We start from the raw sequence: 22,099 nt of genomic DNA on the forward strand, positions 1-22,099 counted from the left end.
ATGCTATGGCAGAAGGGCCGTTTGGATTCCGGCCCATCCTCCACAGCCAGGCCTTATTTGTGGAGTAGCAACGCTGTCGCTGCCTGCGTACTCCTACCCCACGTCAGTAGGGTGTTCGTCGACCTGCCTACCTAGGTGAAGATATCTCCAGTCAGAGGTACCCCGGAGAAGAACTCACGTGCTCCGACTTGACCATTCTTTTGGCTGGGCCTATCCGACGTTACTGTGTAACCCCCAGCCCTCGGCCGCGCAGATACCGATTGGCTCTTTCACTGCCATGTTGTACCTGATGTGGACCCTTGCTGCGGGCCGTTAACCGGCCTCCGGTGTAAAGGGCCGAATGCGGGTCTGGAATGGACTTGCTGCCGGACGCCGAGATGTTCGATGAACCGATCGTCCGGCGTCTGGAGATGTAAGCGGGCGCCATGTGTACATACTGCTCGACGTATGAGGTATTGATGGATAAGGTACCGAAGCAGGGTTGAATGGGTATTCAGGTCCTATACCAAAGCACGGAACCTGGAAACGCAGAAGGGTTCAGCCCATGACAGAACACAGAAAAAGCACGTAGGCTGTTTTGAGCAGGAGAAGACATGACTGGACATGACTGGATTTGTTATCCATTGCTGCTGCTGTACCCGGGGACAACTAGAGTTGTTAGATATCAATATAAGCCATGCCTTAACCAGGAATCCCATATAAACAGAACCTGCCCCGCCAAGTTCCCAAAACCTGTTCTGGATTTCATCACCCATCACCCAATTCCCAGAACCTTTTATTTCGCCCAACAACATTGGCTTGCTGCCCAAGGAAGAGACTGAACAATGCATATTCCCTCCACGTACTGACAACCCTCTGCAGACCGCTATATCAGTCAACATCCATGCTCTCTGCGACCAAGGCCGGTATTGCCACGGTGATGGATGGGTCCTCATCCTCTTCGGTCTTTCGCGCGCTTTCCGACAAGACCCGGCCGTTGCCGCTTGCATGATGCTCTCCAGGGCCGGACCCATTTCCACTGCATAGTCGATATTCCCCATTGCCAATGCTTTCAATGATGCCCTCATCCAAAGCCCATTTTGCCAAGTGCTGGTCAACCTCTAGCCGGCCCGCTTCCCCTTTCTCCATGTGGCGTCCCACATGTTCTGTCCATTCGTCCCACGCACCAGCTCCCTCAAAGGAACTTGAACAGCCGGGCTTCGGGCATGCCACGTGCTGTGGCGGTTGTCTCCTCGTGACCAGACACGAGGTCTGCATGTCCTTGACATGGGCATCCCAATCGGCCTGGAGCTTGCTGTCGCCCTTGGAAATGGCCTTCTTAATCGCGAGAGGGGCGTGCATGCGCCGGAGATGCTGAGTGAACAAATCTTTCCGGTTGAACTCGTTGCCCTTGCCGTCGGCGCTGCTTTGCGGGCACGCCGAGCAGCGATAAAACTGAAGACACAAGTGCTGCGAGGAGATGTGGCGCTTCCATTCGTTCTTGGAACCGAAAGTGCTGGTGCATCCAGCAAACGAAAAAGCACAAGGGAATGGCCTTGTATGAGCGGCGGCGATGTGCTTGCGGAGGGACGACGAGTCCTTGAACGGGGCATGGCTGCAGTGGTCACACCTGACTTCCTGCTTCATAATCTGTTTTTGAAGCGGCCTCCGGGGCTTCGCTTTCGAGGACGGAGTCCCATAGTCGCCGTCATAGAGGGATGCTTCGTTCATACCGGGATCGATACCGCCGGTAGACGTACCTGGATCGCCGGCATGTCTCCCAGCGATGCTGTCGCCTGGGCTCATGGCATGGCGGCCGAGCGCTCCAGAGGCCCCATCCGTCACGGCCCGCACGTGGCTCAGCGCCTTGAGCTGCTCAGCTGCCTCCTGCATCTCAGCGGCATCCTCAACTTCTTCCTTAGGCCCGACAGGAGGTGTGTGCCCAGAACCCGCCCGCGAAATGGCTGCTCTGGCCTGGCTTGTGTGGCTCCCGAGGGGCCTCGGCGGTTCTCCTTTGAGAGTAGGATAGATTCCTACGTTGTCACTGCGGTTTGTAGAGGGACTACGCTTGAGAAAGCCGAGACCGTCCCCATCCGGCAGACCACCAGGGTGCGAGCTGACCAGGCGCTGATAGAGGTGGAGCATGTTGTGTGAATTGATGGAACCCAGGAAACAACAGACTTTGTCGTGTTGAACGACATTCCAGACGCTGGTGGGCATGGAAATCAACAACATGGTTGGTGGTCCCAAGAACATGCCTTCAACGGTGATTTTGGAACTCGACGCTCGCGCGCTGTTCAGCCACTGGTTGAAGAAGACCATGTCAGAACTCGCCTCCCCGACAAATGTGGTGCACACCAAGACCCGTGGTTCGTCCAGTGCCAGGTCGAGGACCTCGTCTGGGCTGAGACCACGCTCGCCGATCCTGGACCTCCAGGCATGATGAGATTCGGCGTCGGCTGAATTTGGTGGCGACTGAAGTTGGGATACCGTCGGGTCCAAAGGAACCAAGACGATACCCTGGCCTTTGGCAGGTGTCAGGGTAAAGAAAACTGGCGTTCTGTGGGATGGCGGCGGGGGTTTTGCGGATGAGCCATTTGCCAACTTGGCCAGGGCCTGGGCGCTCTCGAGTTGGCTTTGTTGCCGGACTTCGTCATAAAGCTGCTGGATGCTGAAGGGGCGGCCGGACGTGCTAAGCCTGAGCAGGGTTTCGGCTAGCGAGGCCGTGAAAGACCGTGGCGCGGGTTCCAAGGAGACCTGATCGGGGGTGTAGGCGGCAATTGCTTGTTTTGCGCCGTGACTGCCTGCCATGGGCGCATCACGAACAGCGCAGGAGTCGATGAGGAGCAGGATCTCGGACTGGGCATCTTCGAACAAGCAACGAACGCCATCCCACTTCAATTTTGCTGCATCATCTCGAGAGTTGCTGGGGAGAGTCAGCCCGGAGAATTGGGAGAACGACATGATTCCAGCAAAGAACATACCAAGCCCAGTAAAGCTTATTGTCCTGGCCGACGAAACCGTGGCCAGCGTAGTATATGATGAGGAGGTGATCCGGACGGGCGCTTTCAAGAAATGAGGCCATCTGGACCCCCAACTTGACGCTGGGGTTCGGCACGGTAGGGATAGCCCACTTGTCCACCTGGTAGTGGTAGCGTTCGCGGAAAACCTTCTCCAGGGCGGCAAGGTCAGGTTCGACTGCCGTGTCCTCCTCCCATCGCAACATCAATACAGACACCCCGCTATGCTTGGGCTTGAGCGTCTGCTGTTGGATATACATGGCGGCATCTTGGAGATGGCGGGCGAAGGCCTCAAACTCATCGCGCTCCGGGGCGGCTACGTAGTGCGGTGGAGGAACCTATGGCGGGGCTCTAGTTGGCATTGAGAGCAATACAGAAGAGAAGACGATTCAACAAGGTTCACCGACCTGCTCCTGGGGAAATGCATGTTGTGGTGGAGGCTGCGGTTGGGTTTGTTGTGATGTTGGAGGAAGGGCAGCAACAGGCACCGGATCAGGGACCTTGGGGGCCAGCCGCCTGCGTTTTGCGGAGGGCTCCATGGCCATGTCGAGGGCTATTTGGGTTGTATACCGGTCACCAGAGCCGGGAGGATTGGAGTTGAGGAGAGGCGACAGATTGTCGGGACGATATTCGTCACCAGGCTGACGATGGTGGTGCGGCACAGAGCAGGCTGCGAGCAGGATCTGGGCTGCAGGACGGATACAAAGGGACGACTCGAGTCCCAAGGACCGAGGATGGTCGAGAAAAAGAGCACACGGGAAGCGACAAGGTCGAATTGGCCAGCAGCAGTCGACAATGTAGCAGACGGTGAGGGAAGACGGGAGACAGGGCAGAGGCAGAGGAGCGCAGCAGAGGAGAGGGGAATGAGGGCAGTGAGTGGGCAAAAGGCACTTGCAGAAGGTAAGGCTGTGTCGAGCTGCGTTGAACCGCTTGAACCAGTCGGCTCTGAATTAGCCTCGTCGCAGGCCATGGTGGCCTGTGATTGGCTGGCTGTCCTTCCTCCGCTCTGCATGATTGATGGGGCCGGCAAGAGCGCAAGGAGGGGTGAGCGGGGCTGAGACTCTGCCTTGAGACCACTCAGAGGCTGCAAATGCTCAACGGGCGCACGAGCCAAGGAAGGAGAAAACCGGGGCTGTCATCATGGATGGCAGCCAGCGATGGCAATGGCAGGTGGCGGCTGGCCTTGCCCTCACCTTGAAGGAGACTCGTCAGGTGCTTCCAACCTATTCCTCCAGCAGATCGTGCGTACTCTGGGGCGCACGTCCATATGGCCGGGGATCTGACCTCACCATATCTGGTCCCACTCAGGCAACAATCCAAGCCCAGGCCTGTCTCGGGAATATCGGCACCGGAACGACCTAGCTGAGATGGTCTGACGCAAGACATGGACCTCTATCATATGTCCCTTCGTCTCGATTTCGTGACAGCGCTACCACCAAGAGAACAGTCGTTTTCTTTTCTTGTTTTTGTTGAGTTTCCTCCCCTTTTCCCAAGTCCCTGTCCTAAACTCAGACGAGGCATGTTTACGGCGGCGAGTGAGGTTGCGGCCCAGGCTGGAGCCTCCTCCGCTTGTTTTGCCCATCCAAGGCCGGGCCAAGTTCGCGGCGGCCAATGATGGCAGCCAGGTGCGGAGTGCGAAGCATCCTCTATGACCACCTAACCTGTCACAAGCCGGGAAACACGTTTAGGGTGCAGACAGACTGCAGCAACCATGCAATGCGAAGCTAGCCAGCTCTTTGGCCAGCTATCGACGTGCCATTGAGATGGCCAGCATCCGACAATACCTAGTTCTGGATACAAAATACCCAAACCCACATGGCCAGATCCGAACCGATGCAGGCTGTCCTGGAAACAAACCAACTCGAATGATCCCGATCTGGCAACCCGACCACACCTTCACGCCGCCCCATCCATGCGTCCCTGCCCAATTCTTCTGTCTTTCCGCTCAGTCCACTTCACCTAAGTTGCCGGCGGCCGTGAAACGGTCCCGGCAAGGGCACCGGCAAGGTCGACATCTTCGCCGTCTTTAAAATCTCGTGCCCGATCACACCAGGAGTGCGCCAGTCGGGCATTGGCTTGACGGCCATTGTTTTGCCAGTATTAGCTCTTGGCTGACATGTATAGGACGTATGTACATACATACATAGGTTCACTTCTCTGGTAGTCGGGTCTTGGTTTAGTGAAAAGCCCTTGCCCTGGTGTCTGGGCGTCGGGCTAAATTGACCCACCTTACTATGACTTGTATGTAGGTGCCTATGGACACACATACACACCGACTTCGATGAGATATAATAGGTCAGGTAGGTGGCTTTTGCTGTACATCATACGGTAGAAATGAGGCGAGCCAGCGGCTGGAAATGCGTTTCTCCATGGCCCATTGTGCCATCGCCCGGCAAAATCCGATAGCGGGCGATGGAAGATAGTGGATGGCTTTTGCCCAAAGGACGTTTTTTTTTTTTTTTTTTTTTCAGACATGGTCAGGCACATATCTAGGAGTTGCGTACAAGGGGCGGGCGAAACTTGTTATTATTACTCGCATTGTCATCATTTCATGTTTGCACGAGCTGTCTGACACCACAAGCGTGTCCTTGTGAGGGTGATCAACATCAGGCTGACCTTGGATCTACTATTAACCGTTTGCTGCGGTCACCATGTCTTGAACAAATGGAAATAAATATAAACCCATGTGTGCTGGATGGATAGGTATTATATTGTTTCGCGCATTTGCCAATCCTCCTCCATGCCACACCAACACATAATCCGAGCACGGCGTGCCCTGGTAACGAGGGCCATGCTTGACCGCCTCTTCCCCTCTAATTATCATCGATTGTCAGAGTCCTGATGTCCTGATATCCTCAGAGGCTGTCTGCTTGGATCTCAATTCGGTAATTTACAGCCTCACCTACCTGTTAGATCCCTAGCTCCCTTGAGGCCCGCCACTTATTCCCGACGGCCCTGGAGCGTAATCCCCAGCATCTTGTCCGCTGCCCCCGGCTTCAGGCTCCTCCTGACTCCCTCCCTCCGCCAACCACCTCTGCAAACTCAACCCACCCTCCATCACATTCCGGGCAATGTCCCAGTTCTCCAACGCTATTTGAAATAGACTCATTCGCATCACTCCCTTCACAAACCTATCATGCGGTTGTGCCACTCTCCCAGAGGATAGGATGGACAACAAGATCCAGTTGAATACACCTAACAGAGACCTCCACGTCGAGAGTGGCACTCGCCATACCGTGGTCCACAGACGTAGGAATTCCGAGGGAGAGACGACCTGACTAAGCGGTTTGCGCTGCATGATGGCACGGCTGTAGAGCAGCGACGCCAGGCGAACCGCTTGGTATATGTAGTCTGGATGGGCTGGACCTTCGGTCTGTTGCGGTACAGAGTGTGGCGGCAGAGGCTGCGAGGGATTGAATGGGGAGGGCAGTGGTCGAGAAGAGAGGAACGCTGCGCCTGGTGGTGGTCCTTGTAGAGGAGGTAGTGTGGTTGGTGGCTGTTGCCGTTGGGCTTGGGGGTTCGGGGACTGGGAGAGACGGCTGTTTACAGCGATCTGGTGATGCTGTTGATGCCCGTCGCGAAGAGGGTCTTGGGAAATAGCAAAGTCGACATGGTTTGCTGCGAAGCCCGTGCTCGATAATCTCTGGCCAGCTGGTGAGTCCTCCGGGAGGCTCGCGATGCGCTGATGAATCCATGCCGATGTCGTGTTGACTTTCTGGAGATCTTTTGCAGTGGGGTTCTCTGGCAGCGAAAGCACCAATGAGAGCAAAAAGCGCATATCGTCGAGGATTGAAGCGACTGTGTGGTCGAGTCTGAGAGAGTCACTACATGAGGCGAAAGATGCAAGGCTCGGGTCCAAGGGGGTGTTAAATGGCAGCCGGAATGGGGCCTGTACATTGTCCTGGAATTCAAATTCGGGACGACCTCTCAGGTAAGGCTGAGCTTCAAAGCACAGGGCGATAGAGACATCGCATCTAACCCGCGCATGTTAGTACCTGCGCGGTTGAAGCTCAAGGAGTTGGTCATGGAGACTCACGTTATCGCAAGTTTGCTAAGCATGCCGTTATGCCCGAGGGTCCCGAACCCTCCCCTGGCTCGGATCATCTCTGACAGGCCGTTGAGATGGTATTTCAAGACAGACGCGTCTCCCCAGAGCCTGCCGACCGTCAGCTTGTTTCTTGGAAACCACACCCGAAAACCCCATGGCCTACGCACCATTCATCCAGGACAATCTGAACAACGCCGGAAATCGCGTCGTCAGTAGCAGGGGGCTGAGCTTGAATGTGCTCGTTCAAAAGGGTGAACACGCGGCCCTTATGAGTCATGGCAGTCGTCCTCGTGACATGACCACTGTCGGTAAGGAAGCAAGCTGCCGAATAGATGGCCACACGACTCAAAAGCGGCGAGTTGGCAAAATAAGGCACATAGTATTTGATGTACGGATTCGAGGAGTCCGGCTTCCCGTCAATGGACGCCACGAATTGGGATATGAACTTGACCCCTGAAATTTGAATACCAGGACTCGGTCAGCCAACCGCCTCGCCTATTTCAAACTGATAAAGAAACTTAAGATGGCAACTACACCAACGACGGCAACGAAAAAGCGGATTGACTTACAAATTGTCAACAGCTCCGCGTCCCCCATTACCCGCGCGACTGGCGGCTGGACTACCTCTCCCCTTGCATTCGCCACCGGCCACGGAATGCCCCCGGGTTCCTGGACGGGCATGGCCGGAACCAACGTCCACGAGCTGTAGCCCGGCGTCCATCCGCTGCTCCCAGCTTGCGTCGACCGGTACTCGTGGAGCAGTTGTATAGCCTCGTGGACCTCGTTTGAGTGCAACGTACACCCATCATGGCAAGCGATGACTGAGGTGGAAAGGCTCTGCTGGTCGGTGCTCCAGGCATATTGCTCCGGCAGGGAAAATGTTGGGTTCTGGCCGCCTGGGAAGGCGTAGACGGTCCACCCTGGCGCCGCGTTTCCCCCAATCTCCTGGCTGCTTCGGCGTTGATGCCATGGTGATACTAAAGGTGAAGGCTGAGACAAGGGAGCCGCAGGTGGCCGGAATGGGTCGACATTAAGGCTCGGGCTTCGGGGAATGATGGGAGGAGATAGCGAGGAGGGATAAGCCGGCCGTGGAGGCACCGTGACAGAACTTGGGCGCCTAGGTTGTTGGTTGCAAGCAAGTGAGCAAGCAATTCTTTTCAAATCCTGGATTTGGATACTAACGGTCTAACCCACCTATTCCGGTACTCGCAAACTGGCTGCGGGAATCGTCGTGCACAGTTACTGCATGGCTGCCCCTGATTACACTGCGTTCAAGACGGTATGTTGTCAGCAGAGCTCGGCGTCACACGACTGGCCGATACATTGTTTGTACCTGACCCCACAGTCCTGACACTGGCGAGAGGCGTTTTGATGTTGTTTGCTCCACGGGAACGACGAGGAGGAAGGAGAACAGGAAGACCATTACCTTTTGTTTCCTTCGTCTACACTCGCCACATGATGTCGTCGTTCTCTCGGCACGTGGTCGTGATACAGGGCCCTGCATCGGATCGGACATTGCTCTCCTGGAGACAGCGGCCTGCCTGACGGTAGTCCCGCGGCACGCCTGCATCTAATGGGGTCCGTAGGGCTGACTTATAAGGGGGAGGGGGGCTCTGTTCGAGGACCCGCTCAGGGATTCCAGGTTCCAAACACAGCGGCCAGGCCCGGCATGCAAGTCTTCGGAGATACAACCCTTGGGGATTAGCGTGGTAGTAGCCAGCGCAGGGTGGCCGATTTATTGTCCTTGACGAGAGTTGACGAGATGGAGACGCGGGAGCCGCCTGCGTGGGTGTTTTCTGGGTAAGTAGGGGCGAAGATCAGATGCTTGGGCATAGGGAGGGGACAAGCAAATCGCCAGAGCACGCCTCTTGGGGAACACGATCGGGTTTAATTACTCGGTAGATGGCACAAGAAAGGCACATATCATATTTTTAGGATCGAATGGGCGATGGAAGGCCAGAGGAGGGCAATGCGCTGGCATGAATGCCTTGCCTTACATCCACTGCCGCCTCTTGACCCAACCTCCGAAGACAGGCGGACAAGGACATTCGCTCCTGGACGAGAGGCGGTGCTCTGAGCATACAGCTTGTACGCTCCATCTCTATCGACTTGAGACTAAGCGGTGTGAGTGGCTTGTCTCTGCCTGTAAGCTCGGGCTCCAGTTCCCGGGGAAGCTGAGCCCAGTTTCATGGGCTTGTGCAAGGATGGAGCATGTGGCGAGATATTTGGGTCCGGACAGGGTGGATTGTGACTGGAGAAGCGTCAAAGGCTTTGTGCAAATACAGGAGGGGGGGGGGTCAGATGTCTCAATCTCACTGCCTTCAGTGGTGTGCCCCAAAGTCTCCTCGATTTGGACGGACGGCCGTGGCGATCGGTAGCAGGATAGCAACGCTCCCTCCATCTGCCACCTGGAAGGCCGGCATTCAGGCCCAGCAGTTGGCCCCCCTTGAAGCGTCCCAAGCACACGGGACGGAGAGAAACCATGGTTGGCGGTAACTTGTGTGTGACGGGGAATTTGTGCGCTTCGGCGCCGGGCCAAGGTGGGGAGTGTGGCGATAATATTCCCCAGTGTGCCCCAGCTCGCGCGTGTTGAGTGCCTTATTCTGGCAACGTAAAGTTTCATTGAGGTTGGTGGTGGCGGCGGAGATCTGCCGGTATTAGCCCATTCAGTGCTACATAAATGATCCCCATCTCGCCGCAACTTGTACATCTCCGTGTCTCGTCGTCACAGCATCACTTACCTCGAGTTTTCTCCCATGCCCTACTTCACGAAGTATTTGGAGGAATCCACCAGGCATAGGTACCTACTGGCCCGAGTCATGGCAAAGCCCGGTAGCATTTAATTCGACCGGGCTGATGATTCCAGGGCCAATGGTAGTTCAAAAGACAGCTATCAGGCTGGAAAGCCAGATCAAATCATGCCACCTACCCACACCTCGATGAACCTCGGGGCAGGCTCTGAAGGGCTGAGATAGCGGTGGGCCGCAGCATCGCAGCGACTGGCATTGTCTGGCTGACATGGACCCGAACATTCTTTGTCCAACCTCGCTTGAAGTGGGACACGCAGCCCTGTGACTCGGTGCTCAAGGACCATTGTTTCGAGGCAGAGAGTATTTTACCGTAAGTTGGCGGACGGAAAATTCAATATACTCTACAATCCGGCAAACCGGCCGAGGGAGTACTCGGTACAATCTGCTCCATCCACATTACCAGGAGATGTACCTACGGCCTCCAGCCTTGGAAGACATGATGCGCAATCCCTCCATGGTAGGGCTGCAGTTAAGGTTGGACGTGGGTTCCCCCGGGTTCAACAGCGCAACCAGATGAAACGGCACCGACAGGCTGGATCCAGGCTGTGCAGCCTCGTGTCTGCCACCGAAACTCTGAGTTTGAGTGCTGCAACCCCTGCATCCACAGCTGACAGTCACTGCACCAGGTACCAGTCCATTGGTTGAAGGTGCAGCATCTGCTGATGTCCTGGTTGAACGACTGGTCTAGATCCGAGACCATTGAATGTGGTCAGATGTGATGCCATAGACAGTACAGTGCCCGGGTCTTAGCCTGGGAGAGAGACTTGCTTGACATTGAAGACCGGCTTGATTGCGTTGCGTTCAACGCCTTCCGCCCGTTTGGGGTGGAGGCTTCATGACACTGAAGTTGTACCTCTACTGGCTCCCATGCCCAGTTATGGAATATCGTGAGGCTACTGACGGTCAGGTGTAAGTCACAATACATGGCAAGCCCTTGAGGTACCAAGGTGCCTGGGTCATTAATTGTTTGTTTCCATTAACCAGAACCATAAGAAAAAGGATATCATCACAGCTTCGATCAGCACGTATACCCAAATGTTACCCAGTTCATGTCGTGATAAATCGTTTCAAAACCCGTGCAGTCCTTGCAAAATCACAACCCAAACTCCAAGTCCAGTCTAACCAATCCGCCCACCTGAACAACCCTGGCGTGACCCCAGCAATGAGGTAGCAATGAGGAGTAGTGATGCTCGACAATTCGTCGCGCATGAGAATAAAGAGACAGCGGATGATATATGGCAATGTTGGAGGAAGCGCTTTCGGCTCATGCTCGTATCACACCCCGCGAACGCCTACTTTACAGCTCCTCCGCTGCTAGAGAGCCGAATAATGCGTTGGCTTCCGCGCCAGGTTCACCACCGGTGGCGGCTCATCGTCAGAGTCATCCAGAGGATACGGCAAGACTGGGGCAGACGAGCGGGGAGGGGGATGAGGAGGAGCCCGCCCCCCTGCCGCCTGGTGTTCTGGCAGAGGCGTTTTGGGCGGTAGCGGCGGCGGGATGGAGGGCGGTCCCCCCCGCAGCGGCGGCGGTGGGTCGTCGTAGCGCCTGGGTCGCTCTTCAGGGCCCATAACGGTAATCTTGTCCGTGCCGGCCGTGAGTCTGTACTGCGACGGTGTTGGGGCGTTGACCACCAGACGGTCCTCGTCATCTCTGCTAGCAGCACTTCCTCCCGCTGTTCCTGCTCCTGTTCCGCTGCTCGCGGGGCGCGAGGCTGGTCCTGTGGCGCTTGGGAATTGGGCAAACAGACTCGGAGGTGCAGGGGGAGATCCCGCAGGAGGCGCCGTCGGATAGGGAAGTTGGTTAACCCTGGGAGACTGTCGTGGCCGCTCTCCCGAGCTCCTCGGTGACGGAGTCGTGGGGCGGGGTGGCACTATGTCGCTGCCCGACTCGTAAGAACGCCGGCTTGATGGGGTGTGAGAGGCAGGCCATGAGGCGGGCATGTCCCCCGGCAGTTCCACGGCCATGGGCAGCGAGATTTCGGGCACCGGCTGAGGTTGTGGCACCCCATCCGGACCGCTGGACTGGCTGAATCGCTCCCACCTCTGCTTCGCCAAGTAGATATTGGCCAGCTTTGTCGCAGCGCTCTGGACCATCTTCTGCTCAGCGTCCCTCTGCATGTACCTCTTGGTGTTGGTACTAATGTCGGCGAGCCGATTCCACTCGTTCATGCCAAATTCCCCCACCCCAACCTCGACGTTCCAGCGGTAATAATTATCGATATTGACGCCTCGGTTCGGCAGGTATTCCTTCTTCATCATGTCGTGGATCTTCTCACAGCCCTCGATCTTGGCGATCAACTTCCTCCGCGCTTCAGCAAACTCGCCGAGAAATCCCTCGTACCAGAGGGACGCATTGGCGTCACTGCTCTTGGGGCGTTTTCCCGTGCCGACGCTGACAAAAACGCCAATCTCGCGACCAGGCCACTCGTTGATGGCCTCGTCGAGAGCAACCGGGGCGGGATTGAAATTTCCAGCGCCGTCGTCATGGAACACAGACTGGCCGATCTGAATGGGCTTGAAGGCGAGCCCGATGGCGCAGGTGGCTCGCCCGGCTTCCCAGATGGTGCAGTCGAATTCAGGAGCAGGTTCTCGCCTCGAGTCATACGAGCGTAGCAATGCCGGGGCGCCTCCTTTCGGTGTTCCCTTATAAATCGCAGTCACGGCCCTGACAGGACAGTCCGGATCAGTTCCAGGTTCTCCCTACTACATCTAACAGTGGAAGGGCACTTACGTCTTGGTCCTGTTCTCCCGTTCATCGTACAGGCGCGCGTCGGGATTCCCCCACCGCGATAATGCGGGTTTTGTCATTTGCGCACCGGGGCTCCGAGCACTAAAGCTGACGACACTGGCGTTGCTGGGGTTGCGCCTGGGGTGAGAGGCGGCTGCGCTCGAGCGCGAGACGGGGCTCAATGGATACGAAATGGTGCTGCTGGCAGCGTCGGAACCGTCGTTTCCCTCCAGCTCGTTGACTGTGTGCTCCCGGACACATTCCTTGATCGCCTCCTCCAACTTTGTTGCCTTGAACAAGGTGGATCGGTACGGGATGCCGGCGAAGGTTTTGTCGGTCTCGAAGACGTAGCGCGTCAGGCGCACATAGAGCTCCTTGCAGGTTTCAATGTCGAGGCGCAACCTCCCTAGCATCAGGGCGATAAGGCCACCGGTACCGGTGCCAACGATGAGGTCGAAATGGTCGCATGGCTTCGGGATCTCGTGTCGCCGAGGAGCTCGCCCTTCCATTTCCACAAAGGTCCGGTGCATGAGCTCCTGGAGGATCAGGAACATGGAGTAACCGCGTACACCACCCCCATCTAAGCCCGTGTGTTAGCTTTGTGGATAAATTGGGGTCTAGGTTGCATGTATGTAGGCCACGCCGTCGAGGGAGGGGAGCAAGAGAGGCATTGACGTACCAAGCGAGAGGACCCGCAGGGGAGGTCCCTTTATTGTGTCTTTGCGTTTTAACCCGGTTGAGTCCATGTCCATGGCCTCGTATAGGTCCGCGATTGTATTTACAATGCTGTATGTCGCTGAGTACTTGGGGAATAGATGGTGTGTTGAGGACGTCGGGGACGTTGTTGAAGAAGCTGTCGAGGATGACGACTGCGGGGACTTGGTGAGGTCCGGCGAGGAAGAACAAGGGCAAGGACGTGGATGTGACGCAACAGCAAGCAATCCAGGCCTACCAAATAAGCCGGGTGTACAGTACAGTCTCGGGGTACTGCGTGTCAGCGTGTAACGGTCGTTTATGGGATGAGTCAGGTCAGAAAGTCTACGGGCTTGACGCCCTTCTTCAGTCAGATATTTGCTTGCCGGCGTCTAGTCTAGGCGTTTGTGTCGCGGCGAGCGGGGGACCCTGACAGCGAGATTCTTGGGTCCCTGACTTATGGCAGGGGGCAGTGCAGCTTCGGTGCCGCGAACTCGGACGTGGCCCGGGGACGGGAGGCCCCACTCTGAGATGGAGGAAGGTGACGGCCTCGTGCCCGGCGTTCCAAGTTTCTCCAAGAAGCTGGGCGCCTCGTGCCCAGCCCTGCGTCCCGTCCACGGGTTCAGACGGGCCATGACGGGCCATGACGGGCCATGGTGGACTTACTCATACATCCCGCTCAACTCCCGAGATGTGGCAAGCCGGGCAAGTGGCTGTGCAGTTTGTCAAGACGTATCAGATCGCTTTCTTGTATAACATATCTCTAATTTTGTGAAGTTTCGCCCGCCTCCTCCTCCGTAGCGCAGTTGATCATGGTCCATCGCAAGTGAATTCAGAAGGTCGCTTCGTCCTTGAGCCCTTGGCGTTGGTTAGCGCCGAAGAGGTTTCTTTCGCTGGTGGAGCTGACCTCTCCCTCGGGAGGCCCCGCGCAGGCCAAATGGGCGTTGCATGTGCTTCAGGTTCCACACTCCCGTCGCGAGAGCTTCAGCGGCCTCCGGGATCCGATCATGCGCAACTACATCATCCCCGGCCGGCCTACCTGAGAAACATTGTACATTATCTGATATTGGCTACATGCCTTTGTGTCTGAGGAAACGGTCGACTTGTACATGGGGATATCCACGAGTTCATGGAGTTCTGAATCTTTAGCTCCGCATAGTGGCATCGGATGAGCTCCGTGACGTCATTTCTTTCTGATTCCCTCACCTCTGTGGGCCTCGGGAGTTGAAGCCCGACTAACATCCAGAATCCAGACTCTCCTTCCAAGCAACTATCACAAAATACCTCGGTCCAGCTGTGATACAAGTGACGACGTGGATTGTTGCACCTGAAAAGTGCATGTTTTCCTGTTTAGGGGACTCATTTCATTGATAAAACAACTGATCTTCACCTGTGCCCTCCGCAGCATCTATCTTCCTGAACCCCGACAAGACTCACCATCTTCGACACTCGAGGGGCTTCCATTGCGGAGAGGACTTGGCATTTGTTTGAATGTTGAATGTTGAATGTTTATCAAATAATGTCTCACTTAAGATGCACTCAGTATAGTCGGGACCTTGGTATTGTGGTCTATTCCCGAAGTCATGGCCCCAACTGCCATGGACCCGGGCCCAACCAGGAAACTAGCCCGGCAGGACTCCCTTGGTATAACCCCTGGTAAGTATTTCAGGAACCCGCAACGGCCAAGTCGAGAAGGACTGGTACTGCGACTGAGTCCGTCGTGGTTGTGAGCTTTGTCATGCAGTGGAGAGCGACAAGGCCCAAATCATCGCGCAGCCTTGGTCCCACGGCAGCCTGCTCCAATTCGGACCCGAGATGGATGTTGCTACTGGGGTGGAACTAAAGTGTTCACACCAGAACCATCCAAGACACGCTCGCCAGACAATATATGGGGACCTCAACCACGGTTAGATGGAGTTGGGCTGTGTGGTGATATCGCTTCGCTTGCGGAGCCCAGGCATTCGGGAGTATCAAATCATTCTGCCTGGTCTTGGGGACGCTCACCAGATCGAGGGACTGGGGACAGTCGTCAGGTTTTCAGGACGGGATATGTGACCGAGGATTGTTATCGTAAAGGTTTATGCCTCCCGGCCTCTCTGCTCTATAGAGCGTTGGTCTGTTGAGACAGGCTGTTCTTGCGGGCACGGTCATGCTTTGGGGGGAGTGCCTACCAGAGGCTTAGGGAAGAGTCTAGGGTGTAAATGAAGGTCTGGAAGACTTGGACCCCTCATACCCAATCCTTTAGATCTATCTGAGTCACGTTTTGTCTCGCGAAGTCGGGAATGTTGTTCTCCCTATGCTCCCGGGGACTTGTGTCCCCGTTTGGCCCACGAATCAGTCATCCAGTGACACAGAGCCGAGTCGACTATATGTGGTATCAGATATGTACAGGCTTATCGGGACAATGATCGAAGAGGTATTCTCTTGCACTGGCAACCCGTGGATATTCAGGATGCAAGTTGTTGGTTTCAATCTTCCGGATGTCCAAGCACACTGGGGAAGAAAAGCTGGAGAGAGTGGCAGAAGGGTTCACAGACGCTCTTTTGCAACCCCACCGCTTGTCCATAAATTGTGCCATCCACGCCTCGCTTGTTATCCTCTCGGCAATGTGACGAAGTGCAAGGTTCAGCACCACTTCGGGCACTGTTACTGACCACACGTATGTTGTGGTAGTCGAACGTTCCGCCCCCAAACCGATGATCCTCGATCCAACATTACAGGGTCATGTTTTTAGGATGACGTGTTCACTCTTACGTATCTCACCGTTTGGATCCGTAGGTACTTTACACCAAGTGTTGTGTTGGCCGTAGGTGCTGGCTCGAGCAGGGTGTCTCTCCGTCCTAGTTCTGAGAGCAAGCATAGCTGCCCCATATCACCCATTCCATCCTGGTTGCTGCAGTCTTTTTAAAGTGCGTTTGTATGTAACCTAGCTACTTCGCTCCTTTAGAACCAGAATAACAGCACGTGTTGACTTTGACTGGCGCAATGAATCCTGGGCATTTCCATGTCATGGAGCAACGCTCTGAGTTCGCCTTTGTGGTTGGTAAGATGCCACCACGTTTGTACAGTTTAGACGCCTCTAGCTTCCAAGCTGTTGATTTCCAGAAGTAAAACCAAAGCGGGTATGACTTAAGGACTTCGTGTTATTCGAGTTGATAGCTCTGATGGGTTGTCCCCTCGAGTCTCCAGAACTTGTCGAGAGTCGACGTTGACAGGATACTCAGTGTTGGGCCCTCGATGACATGGAATTTAATTTTGCGTAGGCGTCCATAGTCAAGTTTCGGTTCTTTATAGATCTTGCTGTGGCAGAAGGAGAAGATTGATAAATGTCTTTGAAAGGAGACATGACATGAGAGAGATGTGATGCTCTGCTTTCAGCCAGTCCGGCATGAAACACAAGACATTCTCTGCAAGAGGTGAAGCAGTGTAAAGCGTAGTGCATTAGAAGCCCTTGCTCGAGAGAGAATGTCTCTTTTCTGGTCGGTTGGTGAACCCTGCTGGCAGAGGTTGTCGTGGGTGGGATGTCAGGAGACCGGGACTCTTAGCGACTAGAGACTGAAAACATGGTCACTCAATGCCCGAATACCTACTTCTATGGGATTGTTTATCGTCTACATTTCTGAGCGGTGGATTTCCTGCTTGCTGATGTTGCCCGCCTTTGCTTGGTGCTTCAGGGTTGGTCGGTCCGGATGTGGGGCCGGTACGGGCCCGGGGATGGACCCGCCCGGTGCCAGGGGAGCGGGTCCCGATTGATCCCGTCGCCTGTCGCTTCGTAATAGCAAACTTCTCATCTTCAACAACTCGCCAACAGTGCTGTCCACCTCAAACCTCGGCGGACATCAAACCCCCAGACACGCGAAGCCACCGTCATTTTGTTGTCTAGCAAACGTTGCCGTACTTTGGCAGAAGGGTGAATTGGACTGTCATGAGGTCATCTGCCTTCCCCAACTCAAGTTGCCTCCACCGTGGGAAAGACCAACCTGGAACTGCCGGGGATACACGCAAAACAAACCAAGAGACAAAACCAGCAGACTGAATGTCATCTCATACATCATTCGGACCAACTCAATCAGACTTAAGCGCCCCGGCAACCCCCAAACGCACGGTGGCCACCTCTCCCGGCCCAGGCTCACGGCCGCGCGGCCGCGAGGCCAATGTTTATGATGCCGTTGCAGGTTCGTCACCCCAGAGAAGGCTCATGGAACTGGCACAGAGACTGACAGACCATAGGGCGCGTATCTCTAAATGTCGCTCTGGGCGACGCAGAATCCGCCCAAGCCAGGAGCAAGCGCCGCCTGAGCACAACGATTGACCGGTATTCGGGTCGGAATCCGAAGCTTGCGCCTGATGAGGTCCTGTTTCGGCGCAAGAACGCGCCGGTTCGGTACGCTGAACAGGACATATACTGGGCCAACGAAGACCTTCCAGACGGCGGCAAGCGCCAGCTCCCGGACGAAGCTCTGCTGAGGGCGATACATGCCTACGCGAGCAGGTTCTATGATGCTACCGCGGCCCGAATCGGTCCTCGCGGCGTCGTCGGCTCCAAGAATGTTGACGAGAGGAGCATGGACGAGACGGCCTTGCTGGCGTTTGGCATCCTTCTTGAGGAAGCCGGCCGCGAGGCACTTGGGAAGGCTGGAGACCTCGTGTTTACAGAGCCTCTGACAGGCCCAAAGACCGCCGCTACCAGCAGAGTCGACAAAGCGGCGGTGGTGCTCACAAGGTCTTCCGAGCAGGCGAAGGACATCAGACAGCCATCTATCAAACAAGAGCCTCGCGAAACAAAGCGGAGGAGGGTGCTAGATGACGACCGATAGGATGGCAAACCACCCGACATGACTTTTGTCAAACTGATTCATCAGTTGCTAGACTTAGGCGTTTGCCGCGACTGCAGAATGAGGACAAAGATTGGTTGTTTGTTACCGGGAGACCAACCTGGGCCCCTTTCCATGTTAAGTGACATGTCACTCTTCTTGCCTGGCATGAAATACAGTTCTCTATCTCTTCTCGCCTGCATATGTTGCTTCCCTTTCTGCATTTTGTATGTGCTCTGGAACTTGCATTGCCAAAGTAACGACCTAGCCTCTCAGTTTCTCACACTCGCCCGCAAACATACAATTTTCCTACCTCCAGGACAAACGCCTTTCCAACCAAGCAATTCCTATGGTATCTCAACTCGAGACAACCAGACGGGATGCCTTGCCGACGTTGCCGTTTGTTGGGTCTCCTTGATCCACATCTGTTGAAGATTTGGTTGTGGCACCCTACCCCCTCAAGGTTACACTGGAACACGAGTACGGAGTACGGGCGGGTGGTCGGAGGGACAGGTGGGATGCAATGCGAGCCTGGACGACTGAGTCAACACCAGAAACTCGGCATCCTCTCATTTAATAGGGAGATGGCCAAAGTTATCTTGGTGGAGATACCAATACATCTGGAAGCCCGGGATCCCGAGATATTATGTCTGCGCGCTCACAGTAGGATGCAACTATGAATATGACTTTACAAATGACTGCGTCTTTCCTCTCCCCATCATTGACATTCGTTGTTGGGACAAGCAGGTAAGTATCCTCACTCCTGGAGCTTGTCATCACATTGGATACCCTAGGTACAGAGTCAGATCATGCGGGATCGGGGGTAGGACATGGAACCAACAGAGAGCAGTCACTTGCCATGAGGGGAAACCCGTGATTCCAACAGCCCCCCGCGCGAAACAGTTACTTACGTATCCGTGAACGCAGCCAAGACTCCGCACAACCGAACAATCACGGAGTCACGTCCAAAGCAGTGGGAGAGCTTTTCCGTACCTCAGGCATCTACGTCACATCCTCGAGGTATACTGTGTGGTGTATGGGCCTGTCGGCTGGTTCTCCGAGCAGAACGTTCCGAGATGAGCATCTACCAATATACTTTTGTCTCTTTTGTTGCCTTGGTCCATTTCTGAGATTGCGCCTCGACCCAAGGGCCCTCTTTTCGCTCCCATGTCGTCCGTCCAATGGGCATGCACGTTGGCAGCAGTTATCTCCCGTCCCTTGTCCCCTCCGTTTGCCGGTTTCACACCAGAACGCCGGGTTGGCGACATCTGCCAGCGCCCCCTGCTTGAGAAAGCATGTCAATCACCACCAAAGTGTGACAGGTTGATAGGCTAGATGATGGCGAGACTGGTGACGCGGTCGGACCGACCAAACAGCCAGATCGGTCCTTTGCAAGTCGCAGATGGCAATCTTTGTGGCGTCAACTCAGCCCAAGCCCTCAATCCAGATGTAGCGGTCTGTTTTTCTGCTCTGAGGAGGCAAAAAAGCCCTTGGACTCTGCTGGAGAGCATTCATTCCCCTTGAAGTCGCGAAGCCGCTGAGAGCGAAGGAGTCCGGCGCTTATCAAGATTGGGACAATCCACCGGCAGCCGGGACCAGGAGGCGCAAAGTTTTCCAAACTCTCGGACGCAGCACCACGCTCTTGGGACGGCACTGGGGTGGTTGATTGGCTCCGAGAAGGCGAGCCCCATTCCACGGCCGTGTCTGCGGGACGCCGCTAAGCCAGGTCACTATTTTAGCCCCTCCCAAAGCAAAAGGCCGTGCGTCATGAATCTCTTCAAAACAGCAAGACTTGGGGCATCTTGTTCGTCATGGCGCGGTGGCGGAAGAAAGAAAACAGGGCCGATGATGGCGCGCGATGAGACATGTCAACACAACAAGCGTCCGGTGGCATCTGGAGGGCTCTGAGGTTTTGCTTCATCTTGAGAAACTTGGAGCGTCTGACGGAGGAGGTGGGTTGGAGGAACCAATCTATGCATGCCCATACATCCAGGTACCCAGAGGCACTTTGAGAGGTGCCAGACAGGTTGCCACCACGGCAGGTTTCATTTCATAGCTAAGCGGTGAGAGTAAAGCAAGTCAGGAGTTGAAACCGGACATCAACAACCGAGGACGTGAAGCTCGGCGAAGAGACGGGGCAAAAAGAAGGGAGAGGAAAGCAAAGCCAATACGGAGTAGGTTCTCATCCATGTCTCGTGGATGGCGGAAGTGAAGGCGACCGGCGGGTTGAGGAGAGTGAGCCCTTTCTTTCCTGGCCAGAATTCCCAATCCCGGTACCACAAAAGTTCGACACAGAATGTGGCCCTGGCCGATCGGGAAAAGAAGGTTTTTGCCTGCCGTTTGTGTTCACTTGTGCCTGCGGGGGCTCGTTGCCGTTTTTTTTCGCCTCCGCTGACCCTTCCGTTCTCACGGGACATGAGCCAGGAACACGCGACAAGAACCCGACAAAGGACATGCAGTGAGCTTCGAGAAGCGTTGGAATCGAAGAAGGACGGGAAGTCCAACGTGTGATGGCAACACATTTCCAGATAGTTCATTGTCTTGTTCATTTAACACATGAGACGGGCTTCCAAGATAAGTGACGCTGGAGAGACAGTGCGCTTGGTGTTTCCTCTACTAGTATACTTCCATCCGGAGTAGTTACACTACGGGGTGCTAGTGTACGGAGGGAAGCCCGAGAAGTGCCAGCCGATTTCCCAGGTTCTCTCCCTCCATCCATGCCCGGACCCGTGGGCACGGTTCACTTCATTGCGGCCAAGACCCGAAGGAAGCTTGTCCAGACTTTGGGCGCAGCCTCGTCCCAAACTTCGGCCACGCGCCCCGCCGTTGGGTCATCCGAGCTGCACCTTGCTGCACCCTCCTGTGCGAGACACACGGTGTGCATTGCCGAACCCGAAGCTGAGCTGAGGTTGCATCCAGGTTGGGGGGCTCCCGTCCACTTTGTGTTTTCGGCACGCTGGAGGAAAGTGAAGTGTCTTTCCACCTCGCCGCCTCCTGGAATCCCAAGACCTTTTTTGGTCGCAGAGGCCAGACAAACAGACACAGACAGAGACGGTCATGGGTCCGATGCCGAGTTGCACCAGCTTCCCCACGAAGCCACACCCACCCCTGCCCCTGTGGGTGAAATCGATGAATCGCGCTGGGGTTCATCTCATCAAATCTCCTTGTTGTGTTCCCTGTCGTTGGGCACGGCCCAGTATCTCCGCCAAACGAGCACAGGGCGCAACGCAGCGGACCTTTTTGTTTGCTCTTCCCGAATCATGCTGGAAAAAGCAAATCACCTCCGCCCTCGATGGCGCCCAGAGATTCCAATTCTCTTTCTGTGGGGGAAAACTTACCCAGCACGCTCCCTGCCTAGGTTACACAACGGACCTCGTCCTGGTCCGCGACATCTTAGCTAGCCTCTCGCCGGCCTCGTCGCCGCAATCCTTCTACATAACTACTGGTCACAGTATGTATGTCCATAGTTAGTTCCCATCCTGGGCCCCCCTTTAGCCACAATATTCTGGGGCGGAACACCAGACTTTGTCGGTCTTGACACCAGTCATCTTACTATCCGTAGTCACCGCCCATTCCAACCATCAGTCCATTTTTCCCGACAGCGACGACAAACAACAACAAGCCAGCACAAGTTCACTTGGACCGACGAGAAGCGCATGGATGAATTTGAGGGAAGAAGAAACAACGAGCCCAGAAAAGAAAGGGCCGGTTTCGTCAAACTTACCTCATCAAGGCCATCCATTTGGTCAACAGCGCTGCTAACGAAGCCCACCTTACTCCAACAAGCGTAGCAAAGGGGCCTCCCCCCCGGGCCGAGGAGTGGGCTGCTTGGGTCCGGCCCACACCCCTTGCGCTTCTCTCTGATTGTTCACTTCAGCAGCACCCTGGCGCTCCCAGAGCTGGGCTTGTCTCTCTCCACCAGCCCACACTACCCTGGTTCCACACGCCGTGCGCCCTTCATGGTCGAGAGGCTTGCCTGGGATCAAGAGTGAACTCTTCACAATTTT

General features: G+C 55.5%; 4 protein-coding genes across 4 annotated transcripts; 1 reads left to right on the plus strand and 3 right to left on the minus strand.

The window, feature by feature from the left end:
- Positions 1–870: 870 nt before the first annotated feature.
- On the minus strand, positions 871–3,544 carry VTJ04DRAFT_9826 (uncharacterized protein; the record flags this gene model as incomplete). Its single annotated transcript, XM_069368415.1, has 3 exons — positions 871–2,905; positions 2,964–3,337; positions 3,407–3,544. The coding sequence occupies 3 exons, from the start codon at positions 3,542–3,544 to the stop codon at positions 871–873; spliced, it is 2,547 nt and encodes an 848-aa protein (XP_069214561.1).
- A 2,372-nt stretch (positions 3,545–5,916) lies between these two features.
- VTJ04DRAFT_9827 (uncharacterized protein) lies at positions 5,917–8,617 on the minus strand (the record flags this gene model as incomplete). Its single annotated transcript, XM_069368416.1, has 6 exons — positions 5,917–6,973; positions 7,036–7,155; positions 7,215–7,500; positions 7,617–8,164; positions 8,242–8,312; positions 8,474–8,617. The coding sequence occupies 6 exons, from the start codon at positions 8,615–8,617 to the stop codon at positions 5,917–5,919; spliced, it is 2,226 nt and encodes a 741-aa protein (XP_069214562.1).
- A 2,554-nt stretch (positions 8,618–11,171) lies between these two features.
- Positions 11,172–13,337, minus strand: VTJ04DRAFT_9828 (uncharacterized protein; the record flags this gene model as incomplete). The annotated part of the gene is made up of 3 exons (XM_069368417.1): positions 11,172–12,522; positions 12,589–13,165; positions 13,265–13,337. The coding sequence occupies 3 exons, from the start codon at positions 13,335–13,337 to the stop codon at positions 11,172–11,174; spliced, it is 2,001 nt and encodes a 666-aa protein (XP_069214563.1).
- A 3,977-nt stretch (positions 13,338–17,314) lies between these two features.
- On the plus strand, positions 17,315–18,095 carry VTJ04DRAFT_9829 (uncharacterized protein; the record flags this gene model as incomplete). The annotated part of the gene is made up of 2 exons (XM_069368418.1): positions 17,315–17,453; positions 17,509–18,095. The coding sequence occupies 2 exons, from the start codon at positions 17,315–17,317 to the stop codon at positions 18,093–18,095; spliced, it is 726 nt and encodes a 241-aa protein (XP_069214564.1).
- Between the last annotated feature and the right edge of the window lie 4,004 nt (positions 18,096–22,099).

The sequence above is a fragment of the Mycothermus thermophilus genome (assembly GCF_041956435.1).
Source record: "Mycothermus thermophilus strain CBS 625.91 unplaced genomic scaffold VTJ04scaffold_7, whole genome shotgun sequence".
In the NCBI taxonomy this organism is placed as follows: Eukaryota; Fungi; Ascomycota; class Sordariomycetes; order Sordariales; family Chaetomiaceae; genus Mycothermus; species Mycothermus thermophilus.